General features: G+C 43.3%; 2 protein-coding genes across 2 annotated transcripts; both read left to right on the forward strand.

Moving 5' to 3' along the window:
- The first annotated feature begins 7243 nt into the window (after window positions 1-7243).
- LOC102074815 (histone H4) lies at window positions 7244-8129 on the forward strand. The gene has a single exon (XM_005480741.4). It carries the CDS (start codon window positions 7295-7297, stop codon window positions 7604-7606), a length of 312 nt encoding a protein of 103 aa, XP_005480798.1. The 5' UTR covers window positions 7244-7294; the 3' UTR covers window positions 7607-8129.
- Window positions 8130-9185: 1056 nt separating this feature from the next.
- LOC102074994 (histone H3) lies at window positions 9186-9666 on the forward strand. Its single transcript, XM_026798097.2, has one exon. The coding sequence runs from the start codon at window positions 9212-9214 to the stop codon at window positions 9620-9622; it is 411 nt and encodes a 136-aa protein (XP_026653898.1). The 5' UTR covers window positions 9186-9211; the 3' UTR covers window positions 9623-9666.
- The last annotated feature ends 3704 nt before the right edge of the window (window positions 9667-13370 follow it).

The raw sequence follows: 13370 nt of genomic DNA on the forward strand, positions 1-13370 counted from the left end.
TTATCCCAGAGCGAACAACTCCCCGTTCGGTGCAGGAATCGGGGCTAACCGGAGCTCCTCGGGGTAGCGAGAGCAGCGCTCGGTGTGCTCCGGGGATGGGGATCGGGATGAGGATGAGGATGCTGCGGCTCCCCGAGTTCATTCCCATCAGGCAGAGCCGCGCAGGGAAGCGCCGCTCGCGCCGCCTCCAGAGCCCGGCACTTTTCGAAAAGCCCGCGCTCCGCAAGCATTGGCCATCGCTCTCGGGCCTTTCTAGCGCCCGGCAATTCTCGGGTTAAAAAGGCGCTCCACCTTTCTCCCTACACTCACTCGGCGGGAGAGGCTCCCGCATTCCCTGCTAGGTTTGTACCGCCTCTCCCGCCTCCCTCATGCCCTCGGCCTGTTTCATTCCCGTCCAGTTCCGTGCCTGCTTTGGGAGCCGTAGGGCCTCGGGGATCGGGGAGTTGAAGGTTCCGAGCTGTCTCGGCGCAGTTCTCCGCTTCGGCGCTCAAAATCCACTCACTGGAGCTGCCGCGCTCAGTTCCTTCCCAGGTGTTCATTTTTGCACAAATCGGACCACACAGACTAGATATTTTCTGCACTCATAACAGCCTGTAGCTGGGGTCACTGGCGATTCTCCCGTCTCGGTTTAAAGGATGCAGTGTACGCTTCCTTTCCCTGGGACTGCTCTGTGAGGCAGCGGCTTACAGGGAGGGTGAGGTGATCAGAGCCTGCGGGTGGGGATTTACCTTGTTAATGAGCACAAGGATCGAGCAAAGCTGATCCTTCACTTGGGAGATGACTCAAATATTGTGGGAAATTGCTCCACACAACAAGAAGGGGTGTATGTGTGCAGGAACACGGAATGCACTTGTTTATGTGAGCTCCAGTGGTTATACTGTCAATTACAGGAGCAAAATTACCATCAAACCAAAAATTCCTGTCAGACTGGTGAAGCTGAGTTGGGCAGCACAGCACAGGTACCTACTGGGAAAAGGGAGTGCAGTGGCAAAGAGCAAGAGTGGCCTGGGAAAACTCATCCTGCAGGGATAAGAGCAATGTCACGTTTATACCAGTTGCACCACTGGCATATCAATCAGTAACCCAAATTAATAATTTCTCGTCCACCTTTCCCCTCGGCTTGGGCACCAAAGGCCCTGCAGATGCCATCTGAGCTCAGCTGGGGGAGAGCTGTGCACTGCTCCAGACTCATTCTTCCTCAGAAACAACTTACGTTAAATTACCAAGTCACTAACGCAGTGTCTGATCACTGTCTCTCCCTTGGGAACACACACCACCCTCAGCAGGTTCCTCTAGCTAGTAAGAATTAGATTCGTATTCCTAAACAGATTCTTATTCTGGACATAAGAAAAGCTGATATCCTAAGAAAAACTCAGGGCTTACTCTTTTGCTGTCATAGCTCAAATTTCTTGCTAACCTACACTGGACTGAGGTTCTGTTGTGTGATTCATTATTGCAGTGAAGAGGGGGAACACATGTCACTTCTGACATATTTTTTTGACATATGGTCATCAATTTTTTTCATTAAACATGTTAAGATTACTTTATGATACTGAAAAAAGAAAGAAAATACATGAGCTCTGCTCAGTGTTTTCTAAGATGTGCTACATGCTGGTGTCTAGTGTCTGGACATAACTTCAACAAAAACCAAAAGGATATAGTTTATGATTAAATATTAAACTGCCCTAAACTAAGAATAAAGGTTAAAAAAAAGAAAATAAAGCCAAAAACCAAGGGTCCAGTATTGCAATTTATTACAAGGATGACCTGGTTTGATTTGTTTTCTTGTGGCAGTACCAGCTGTTGGTTTCTCTGGGTCTTCATTGAAGGCACTTGGACAGTAGTTCATGTTTGGACTCAAGTGTTTATTATTTCTTATCAGTAAAACAGGCTCACCAATTTTCACCTCTGTTTGCTGAAAAGCTGAGTTCAGCAGCTTTTCATTAGATTTCTGCCCAATCACAAAATGCCACCCAAACCCATGAAGAAGGAGGAAGAAGGAGCATGAAGGAGAAATCCAGGACAACACCCTGTGCCATCCATCTTGCTTCCATCCACAACACACTAAAAATCCCAAAACCTCAATTTCTCACCAGTGATACCCCTACACTACTCTCTACAATCTATTTCACACTTTTGTGGATTCTAGTCTGTCTTGAAGCCTAGGAAACTTTCTCCATGAATGAGAGTCAAAGTCAGTGCTGCCCTGGGGGTCAGCGCACCCCAGAGCAGACAGAGAAATATTCCCAGTGCCCTGGGTTTCCACATTTTCTCTTCCATAGGGTCAGCTGTTTATTTTACAGCTTTTAGTAAATGTCAATATCAAAAGTCTGTGATGTTCCAATAGTGCCAAATGAACCACTGAGTTGGATAAAGGCCTACATATAACAAAACAGACATAGGATCCTGCCAAGGATTCTGTTTAAGTTACCCCCCTCCAAAAATAACAAATAATTTTCTACTGATGAACACTTTTTTATGATGAGGCTGCAGAGCTTTTCATCAGCATTAATAACCACAAAGCCAAATGGCCTGTCAGATTACCACAAAACCAGGTAATTTTCAAACATGTTTCTCTATGTGTTCGTTCTCTCTTAGTGGGTTATGTTATTCCTGTACTTCTTGTGTATGTCTACATATTTAATGGCAGCTGTTGTCAGGTGAAAGTGTTTATTCTGCCTGGCCTCATCATGTTTTTGAAAAACAAAAAAAGGTCTCCCTTAAGGGCTTTATTCTTAAAAACATCAAAAGTGTAGTTTTATTGCTAGTGAAACTATTCTACTAATTTATTAAGAAATCTTCTATGTTTGGTAGAGAAAATTAGAAGCTAGAGTTCCATAAAAAGCAAACTGTGTTAGCTCGGGCACAAAGTTGTTTAAAATTTGTTCTGGGAACAGTGTTGATAAGGCAGGGATGTTTTAGTTATGGCTGAGCAGTGCTTACACAGATCCAAGGCCTTTCCTGCTTCTCACCTCACCCATGAGGAGCCTGGGGGTGCGCAGGGAGGTGGGGGGGGACACAGCCAGGACAGCTGATCCCAACTGACCACAGGGATGCTCCAAATCATACAGGCTCATGCACAGCAGGTAAAGTTGTGGGGAATGAGTGAGGGAGCACCAGCACGGCGCTGAGCTGTTGGCTGGGGTTAAAGCATGACAGCTGAGTAAAGAAGGGAAAAAGTCCTTCCTCTTATCCTGAGTTAATTACTTGTTAAATGTAAGTTATGTACATTTTAAGACTAAGTTTACAGGGTCTCAAAAGGAAGGAGCTGCTTTCAGTTGTGAAACACCTACAATGTCTGGGCAGGAAGCTGGGGACAGCCAGATGTGGAGTCTGGAAGAGAGCAACATAAATAGCATTATACCAGATCTGGTCTCTGCTGCTTGCTTGTCGGTACAGATCTGAACCAGCTTGGATTTGGGCACAGAAACACTTTTAAACATAAACACCTTTGACATAGTGAGATTACTCAGCAGAGTTTTCCTTCCACAAGTTTATTTTTTTCCATCTAGATCACAGTGCACCCAGTGCTCTGCTGGACACAGGCTTAGCAAATACTTTTTTCTGTAGGAATTTTAGATCTCTCCTCTACATAACATGTTGTCAAAGCCTAGTGAAGGCATCAGTGTGACTCCTCCTGAGATCCCCATTCACTCTCGATACTGAATTTTGGACAATTATTTCTAGATTTGGAGTTATGTTGCATTCTGACTTTGATTTTGCACACAGTGTTTTGTCGATCTCTTTGCACTTCCATTCCCACATGAGTTTTGTTCATCAGTCCTGCATGAACTGCTGAGACATCATAAAAAACTTCAGTGGCTGCAGGATTCTTTATTCAATAATTTCAGGATTGGGCTGCAAGCAGCTGTGGAAGGATTGAAATGTAAAAAAAATAATGACAGGATTATGGGTTACATCAAACATTGAAATTTGATCTCGTAAAAGAAGTCCTTGCAAACAGCACAGAGGCATGGGATGACAACCAAGGCCAAGGCAAGGGCTGTAGCTCACTGCCCATGCCTGCACTGCACCTCCTGTTGCCTGTGCACATTGGGAGATGTGTTCTTGATGCCAAGAGAGAATGATTGGGCTGGAGGTGAAGATAGGATGGTCACACTTTGGCTCTGAGGAACAGCAAAAATGGAGCAAAGTCATGATCTGAACTTTGAAGTTCACATGGCCAAAAAAGGAACTTTTGCCTGATAAAGTCACTTATATGTTAAATTGCACGCTACTGCATATGCTAATAACTTTTACAAGGTATGTGCTACCACATGTGTGACTGTAGCACTCAGCTCTTGACCTAGATCATGCTACACATAAGAGGGAGAGTGGGATAAGATTATGTTTTATATAAGGGGGGTAGAAATTTAACCTGTTTAGGGGGAAGACAAAAAGACCTTGGAGCCAGGACACAGGCTGCTCTCCTCTCTCTCCTCCCAGGTGGGCAGGCCTTCTTGGTAAGCTTCATCACATAATAATAGCAATAATAATAGCAATAATAGCAATAATAGCAATAATAGCAATAATAGCAATAATAGCAATAATAGCAATAATAGCAATAGTAATAGCAATAGTAATAGTAATAGTAATAGTAATAGTAATAGTAATAGTAATAGTAATAATAATAGTATTGTCTGGGTTAACACAACATTATTGTTCTTGTTGAAGCTCTATCATAGTGAATTTAACCCTGGCAATTCTGAGCTTGTAGTTCTGTTTCTTCAGGAAACTATTCTGTTCTCCAGTCTGTGATTGCAGCAGTTCTTATTGAATGCAACCACATCTACAGAGCTGAATTGTGAAACTGCACTATTTGTGAATCTGTGCTCATGCTTCTTATTTGACACTACCAGGCTTACAGGGCTGAATTTTCAAGAATCAGAAATTAAGGACAGCTGCACCCAGCCCCTCTAATGTGTGAGGACCAGCTGGAATGCAAGAGTGTTCATTTTCTGTCAAGTTTCTGTACTCTTGATTCCACACAGAGGTCAGTTTTATGATCTTAGAATGTGTCTTCCATAGGAAATAATTCAATGAATCCTAAGTTACTGATCAATTTTATTAAAGATACTTCACAGAACAGAAGATATTTGATGTATAATTTAGAATCAGCTCTGAGTGAAGAAGAGCAGGAACTCAGCTCAAAACTTGCTCCTTTTTATTAGTTGTGACTTTCTGTCATGAGTTAAAAGACTAATCTATGAACAAGCATGTATCCTTTACTTTTAACAAAAGTTCTTTTCCAAATGGTTTCTGACCTTTTGCAAAGCAAACAGACAGCAAGAGACAGAGGAAAATGTTATAGGTAGTCACAGATCCTTGGGCAGAAGCAGCTCATTATGGAGCAGGATTTACATTATGAGGCTGTACATTCATTTTATTCCATTGGAAAGAAAAAAAAAGAAAAAAAAAAGAAAAAGAAAATGAAAGAGAAAGAAAAGCTCAGCTTTACAGAATTGGACAACTTATCACAAGCTGCTTAGCTATGTGATTTGCCCAGGACTTTGTGATAGCCTCATGGCAGGCATCTGCAAGTGGAAACAGTTCCTAGTGAGGAGCTGTGATGGAATGAGAGTCCCTGATGTCTGCTTGAATGGCCTGAAGGTCTGGATTTTCAGAGCAGAGTGGTTCAGGGAGTTCTGCAGCAGGCAGTGCTAAACTGCCCTGTTGGTGACACCCTGGGGACTCAGAGAGTGAAAAACCTGCTGCAAGCGGACACCAAGTGTATCTTTACCTGTGCAGGACACACTTACCTTACTCCAAAAATCTCCTGGAAATGAGAGAAGGGCTGACTGCAGAGTGCCCAGTTTCTCCTGACAGTCTGATCTCCCTCAGCAGTCCAGGCATTGTCCCTGAAATTTCCTCCCTGAAAGGAACAAACTAACCTTGGGAAAGGCACCAACATGACATGAGCTGTGGCATTCCCCCAGCATTCCAAAAGTATCTCCACAGCCCAGGTGAGAATACTGATAAGTTCCTTGTGGAACAGAGCCTTTGTCAGAGGTTTGAAATTTCAGGTTGTCTCTTTCAGAGTTTTGATATTTGCCTTGCCCCATTTGGGTTTCCTTTGGGCCTGTGCTGAAAAGATGGTGCATGAACATATGACAGATCCCATTATTTTAATTTCTCAGAGCAGGAGGTGCCACTGAACAGTGATTTCTCTGCTAACGGGTGCAGCTTCTCTGTCTGTGGTCTGTGGGAAGATGGATTGATGATTGTTCAATCATTGGATCCTCATGAAAGCACACATTACATAAAGCTGCCCAGCCAGCCAGAAAAAAAGCCACTATCAAGCAATCAAAAAACATCCATGAGAGGGCAGCAAACACCCAATACAGGAAACTTCTTTTATCCTTCCAGAAAATTTTCAGGTCGAAAATTATTTACTGAATAACTTTTGCTAAATACAGCTTGATTTCAACAGCAAAATCTTAGAACATTTTCCTCCACTAAAGAGACCAAACCCAGAATTAATAAATACCCGAAAAATGCAAAACCACCTTTCTTTTCAATATTTGATTTTCAATTGCTCTCAAAATAGACATGCTCCTGTTTATGACACTACCACACTGGAAAATACTGTAAAAATATTTGTCCAAAAAAATACTTTTACCTTAAAATATTAAACTGAAACCTGTAAAATCTCGGTTAGCATACCTCTCGTGGTAAATTCACCTTGAGATAACATTCAGAGATGGTGGGAAATGAAGATGTGAAAAAAAACCAAGGATGGGTAGGATTTCTCAGGAACACGATTGGACAGAATTTGCTACAAGATTATCCATTGAAAAAAAAAGTGAACTGTATAAACAGAGAAGCCGCTCAGGAGAATCCATACAAGCAGGTGAAATCGAAATACATAAGACATGACTCTTTGAAAATCACTAATCGGAGCATAATTAAAGTGAATCGATAAGTGGGGTAACTCTATGAATGAATGAGCTTTTCCCCTAAGCTATCACGACACATCAAAGCTTTAAAAAATACATGAATCATCATGAAAAACCAGACACGCTGTCCTTGTCACCTGAAACACAAGAAACGCACCGAAAAGCGACAGAAACACCAAACTCATTGTGCCTCGGGGAAGGGAAATTCACACAAATCACGAAATTTTCTGCTCGCGGGCCGCGCCGCTGAGAAAGCGGGGAGGTGGCGGGAGCCGAAGTCAAGCCCCGCCCCCTTCGCTGCAGTCCTCAACCAGGTCGGACCAAACCCCATAAATATCGAGGAGCGGACAACGCTACCGTATACCGACGTCGTCGGCGGCAGCAGCGAGGTGCTCATCATGTCTGGACGAGGCAAGGGCGGCAAGGGGCTCGGCAAGGGCGGCGCCAAGCGCCACCGCAAGGTGCTGCGCGACAACATCCAGGGCATCACCAAGCCGGCCATCCGCCGCCTGGCTCGGCGCGGCGGCGTCAAGCGCATCTCGGGGCTCATCTACGAGGAGACGCGCGGCGTGCTCAAGGTCTTCCTGGAGAACGTCATCCGCGACGCCGTCACCTACACGGAGCACGCCAAGAGGAAGACGGTCACGGCCATGGACGTGGTCTACGCCCTCAAGCGCCAGGGTCGTACCCTCTACGGCTTCGGCGGCTAAAACCTCACCGTTCTGCCGGACCACCGCCACAAAAACCCCAAAGGCTCTTTTAAGAGCCACCCACCTACTCCTTGAAAAGAGCTGTGTTAATAATGTTGCAAGACCGTACGAAAACGATACTATATTTATATCTTTCCAAAGCTGTTAGCGCCAGGCTACTAATGTTTATGAGGGCTCTGCAATGTGTCTATTTGCTGTTAACAGGGAGTTGTATGAGGCGGTTCTTTTGAGTTCCAAATTCTCTTGTAAAAATCGCTTCAAATACTTTTAAATTTGAATGTATTTTTGCAATGTCCACCGATTTTAACAATTATGTCAAGTTATTCCATGTCTTAATTTTTTTAAATTTTGTATTAGACTAAGTATTAATTATTTGAATTAATGTTTCAACTATGGAAGAATAGGAAAGTTGCCCTGGAGTGAATGTTTTCTTTCTGATATTTCTATTCCACTCCCTCCCCCCTACCCCCTTTATTTCCTTGTCTATGATGCATTTATTTATAAAATAAACGAGTAAATCTAATGCTGTTTCCTAGTGATCATTTGGGGCGGGATTGGAAGGACAGACGGAAGGGATGGGATGGGACTGGACAATAAAAGCAAATTATGAACCTAGAAATATTTTTAATGTATCATAAGAAGCTTGGTGTTGATATTTTCATTAACACAACATTTAAAAAACACAAAAAAGAATCCCAAAAATATTTTTGTTGCACTTCCTGACCAAAAGGAAAAGAAAACAAAAACATTTTAAGTTCATATGAAACCTTCAAAAATTATTCGGCACCACCTGCAAACAATGATATCAATATAGATTTGTGGTCTAGTCTGGTTTTCTCACAGCCTCATGATTAGCGGAAAATTAAGTGGGAGACCAATACCATCTTCTCTTTCAATTAATTTCAGAAAAAAAAAAAAAGTCAATTGCTTAAGTCTTTTCATTATCACGGTGTTGTCCGATGATATGTAAAGCTTTTCCTTCAGAATTTCCTAGTGAAATTAAAACATGAAAAACGTGAGAATAGTAGCTTAAAAATCACCTCCATTTGCAGATTGTTACCTGTCATAGCTACAAACGTGTGCTACTGGATTGCTTTGCGTGCCTCGGTTTCCAGGTACGGGGCTATCTGTGCTTTGCGTCTTAGGGATAACGTGCCTATTCACGTAAGGAGCTCTGTACCACACTGAAAGAACATTTTCCTTCTTTTGTAACCAGCCCATCATTAAAAATAGCAAACCAAAACAAAGACACAAAGAAAGAAAATATAAAGTGCAAGTAACGTGCAGAATTTTGGCCTCTCTCCGCTGTTTCCCATCTGTCAGGGGGATGGGCAGAGATGCAGAGCGGGAGAATCAGCAGGGCTACGAGCACAGTGTGTGTCATTCACGGCCCGCCCCTGGCCCGCCACCGAGCGCGTTGAGGAAGGAGCGGGGCCGGGACGTTCCGGCCGAGCTTCAGCGCCGGGCTGGGATCGCACGACAACCAATGGGAGTGCTCCTCATGCGACCAATCACAGACGGGACCGGGCTATAAAAAGCGGCCTTGGAAGCGCCGCAGCATTCATTTCTCTCTCTCTGGCTCAGAGGATTTGACTCCCGGTAGCGATGGCGCGCACGAAGCAGACGGCGCGGAAGTCGACGGGCGGCAAGGCGCCCCGCAAGCAGCTGGCCACCAAGGCTGCCCGCAAGAGCGCGCCGGCCACGGGCGGCGTCAAGAAGCCGCACCGCTACCGGCCCGGCACGGTGGCGCTGCGCGAGATCCGGCGCTACCAGAAGTCCACGGAGCTGCTGATCCGCAAGCTGCCCTTCCAGCGCCTGGTGCGCGAGATCGCGCAGGACTTCAAGACCGACCTGCGCTTCCAGAGCTCGGCCGTCATGGCGCTGCAGGAGGCCAGCGAGGCCTACCTGGTGGGGCTCTTCGAGGACACCAACCTGTGCGCCATCCACGCCAAGCGCGTCACCATCATGCCCAAGGACATCCAGCTGGCCCGCCGCATCCGCGGAGAGCGCGCATGAGGTCCCTTCTGTAACCCACGCAGACCCAAAGGCTCTTTTAAGAGCCACTACACGCACAATTAAAAGAGCTGTAGCGCTGCCTAAATTTTCCCTTGAAGTTCCCGGGATACTTTGCAAAACCGCAAAGTAATGAGTGTTTTGAGTGGTGGTTAGGGGAAGTGTGAGAAATGTCAGTTAAAGGAGGGTGATTGGCGAGTCTCAGGCAGGATGGAGGGGTTTACATCCATGTGAGTGAGGGATGTGACACAGCTTTAAAGAGAAAAGGGGGGGGGGGGGCTGGAGGGGCCTGAAAGGGGCACCACGTGTCTGGAGTCGACCCGTGCTAAGGAAATTGCACCCTAAACCCTGCCTGGGTGTTTCAAGGCAAGGGCAGAAACATCCCGTGTCACTGTCCTGTGTCACTGTCAAACTTAACAGATTGCCTTAAGGGGGCTGCCACCTTGCTCCAGCAATTCTTAATATTGGGAACAGGAATATCCATCACAATAAATCAGTTAGATTATCTCAGATTTGATAAATATTCTTTTACCTGGTGTTAGCACTGGACCACCATGCTAATGGCAAAGGGTGCCTGAGGCTTCTTGCAGCACAGAAAAGTAACTGAAAAGGCCAAGAAACTGAAAAGTACTGTAGACAGAAATAACTTACCAAACATTCCCAGATTTCAAACACTTCCAGATTTGTTACCATAATAATATAAAACTGGGGATGGGGGGTTGTGGGGGGAAGGTTGTGGGTTTCCTTTTTTTGTTTGGTTTTTTTGGTTTTTTGTTTTGTTTTGTTTTTGAGGTTTTTTTGTTTTTTTATGGAGGGAATATTTTCAATAAGTTTTATAAAAATCATGGAGTGAAAATTTATTTATTCTTGCTCTAATGAGAGCAAATGTATTTGTCCTTTAACTTGCATTTCTCCAGTAGCAATCACCATATATGATGTGTGCTGTGTTGTCATTTCTGCAGCCAATCCTTCAGCATTCTTCACCAGTTTCTGGAAGGACAGAAATGTAGACCTGCAGTTTTCAGCCTTCTAAGGACTCATCTCTGTTCAAATTCTTACTATGAGGCAAAGTCAGTCAAAGAAGAGTCTGAGAATCAAAAGGAGGAGTTAAAAATTAAACCTCAGATTCATAAGTAGCTGATGTTTCTCCAGTCATTTTTGGAACAATCTCCCTTTCTTCTCTCCATCTGCAAAAATATCACATCTGGCACTTGGGGTGCCACAGCCCTGAGGAGTGGGGAGCACTTGAAGCTGCTGTTAGAGGCCGGAGTGGCTGCTTGCTCTCTTTAGAGGCTCCTGGGCCCTGTGTGCCTGCTCACACATGCTGAGCTACAGATCCTGTCTGCCGCAGACAGTGCTTGGGAACAGAAAGCAGAACAACTTGCTGAGTTTGTCAGATAGAATAAAAATTTGTTTGGGGGGGTTCTGCCTCTTATCCCTTTTTTAATTTTCTCCCTTCTTTTTTCTTCTGCACACATAAAGCCCCCTGAATGGATTTATTGATCGTCATGGCCTGGTTTTGGAACAAGGTTGGAAAGGAAGGAGAGTTGTGTAGTGAAGCATGATGAAGATTTCTCCATATCTTGATTAAACAGCTTTATGTTATGAGAAAATTGTAACTAACAGCCTGGGGAGAGAAGGAAATGTTTCAGTAGGCCATAACAGTTCCATGTTATTTTAAAAGTCAGAGAAAAGAATAAAGGAAAGGATAACCTCAGCCTTTCTTTCCTCCTTCTGCTTCAGTTGTAACAGAGCATAATAACACTAACTGGGAAAAAAAAATAAACTCTGTGTTATTTCTAAAAAGCAGCACCATTTTAATGCTGTAAGATCCTACCCAGTCCCTTTTAGAAATTTTACTGGAGATCAATAAGAAGACATTAACAACTTCCCAGTCATAATGAATAATTTGCTCATTCACTTTTGGGAGTAGTTTCCATAGGCTGGAATCAGGGAATGCTCTTTATAGACCCTGGGTGTGCACTATAAGCAGGCAGCAGTGACCCCTGCCTCTTTATTTACAATTGTAACAATTCTAAGGCTTTAGTCGTTTTAATCTTTACTAACCTCGAATTTGGGCCAGGTCATGATGTTTAAATCAGTTATAAATTGCAAGTGTGTAGCAACAAGTGGTATCAGGATGGAGGCTACTGAAGTTTTAGAGAGTGGGCAGCAGATATATTGTTACTTTTAATATTATTGTAATAGAGTTCATTTTAAATTACACTCAGGCACAGTCTTTGTACTTTTTCAGCAGGAGCATTGCCATGTGTAAATTCTCACCCCACTCTGCAAGAGGTGATGCACAAACAAAAGAATAAAAGATAAGAAAACCATTTCAAATAAAAGAGGCTCAGAGTGATCATCTACTACCAGCTATGAAACAGTTTCTATTATTTAAAAAACCATATAACGTTGGAACTGCAGGAAAACATGGTGCCAGATGGTGCTGAGGCAGAGGGGAGTGAGAAAGAGATGCATGGATATGAAATTTATGAATGGAAAAAGAAAATACAAAGGTGTTCATACAGGCATATAACATTTACATAGATGCATTGATATTTACTTTCATACCTACATCACCATGCTATGAGAATTTCTTGCATATACCATGTTTACCCTGTGGGTATTGTTTCAGAAAAATACCATAGGAATCCTCTTACAAGGTTCCCCACATGCCATATTTAAAAGCTTGAATTTTAATTTCAGAATAATTTGGCTGGTTACATTTACAGAAGAGTTTCAGACAGGCTGGAGTCCACTGTAAAGGACAGAGGAAGAGATGCGACAGCAAAGAAGCAAAATCAATAGAAATCTCAGTGCTTTATTTGTGAATTTGTAGAGAAGTTGACCTCTCTAAAATACTAAAACAGTGACAGTCTGTAAGACTTGGCACAACCAGAAATTGAACTAAAGGCCAACTGTAATTTCCTGACTACAAAGTTTTATTGAATCAACCGAATTCTGCTAAGTGTTGGCCTTTGGCGCATGTTCCTCTTCTGACTCAGTTTTCTTGTCAATCATCAAATACAAACCACTTGTCTTTAACCACTCCCAGAAGTGCACAAGCCTATTTCCCACAGGCCTCCTCCCCTTGGCTGAATGTGCCAAGCCTGGCAGCTGCTTCCTTTTCCTCAGCTGATGTGGCCCCAAGCAGAAGCCACAAAACTTTCTCTGCACCACTGGTCTCAATGTATTGGGAAAATAGGAGAGGAGACTTGTCAGAAACAACCACCCAGCAGATTCTCTTTGGCTTTCCAGGTACTCATTGGCATCTTCAACAGCCTGTCCTCAGGCTTAACACACATAAACCAACCCACACACCCACCCCCCAACCAAAAGAAAAAAGCAATTAGACTAAATTATTGAATTTCTCAATTTTTAATCCTGTCATTGAGTTTATAACCTTAGCACCCCTCTTTTAGTCGCATGATAGAGGGAGAGCTGAGATATCCAGTTAAAATTTCAAGAGTACATCACAGTTGAAGCATATATGTATACAATACTTAATAAAACTATATATAAACTTTATAAAACTATACATATTCAAATATAAACTATGTAAAACTATATATATCAACTTAATAAATACCATAATACTTAATGAAAAGCTGTTCAAAACTTGATAATGTCTTTCTTGCAATGCTAACTCAGGTTATACCTTCCAGTATAAAGTAAATCTAAACTATTCCAAATAGCGTATTTTACAGTAAGTTTTAAGTTGGAAGTAGGAGAGGGAAAAGGGGCAGAG

The sequence above is a fragment of the Zonotrichia albicollis genome, chromosome 4, assembly GCF_047830755.1.
Source record: "Zonotrichia albicollis isolate bZonAlb1 chromosome 4, bZonAlb1.hap1, whole genome shotgun sequence".
In the NCBI taxonomy this organism is placed as follows: Eukaryota; Metazoa; Chordata; class Aves; order Passeriformes; family Passerellidae; genus Zonotrichia; species Zonotrichia albicollis.

Bases quoted from the DNA above. Each gene is read 5' to 3' on its own strand.
- LOC102074994 (XM_026798097.2), top strand. From the start codon at position 9,212: ATGGCGCGCACGAAGCAGACGGCGCGGAAGTCGACGGGCGGCAAGGCG.
- LOC102074815 (XM_005480741.4), top strand. From the start codon at position 7,295: ATGTCTGGACGAGGCAAGGGCGGCAAGGGGCTCGGCAAGGGCGGCGCC.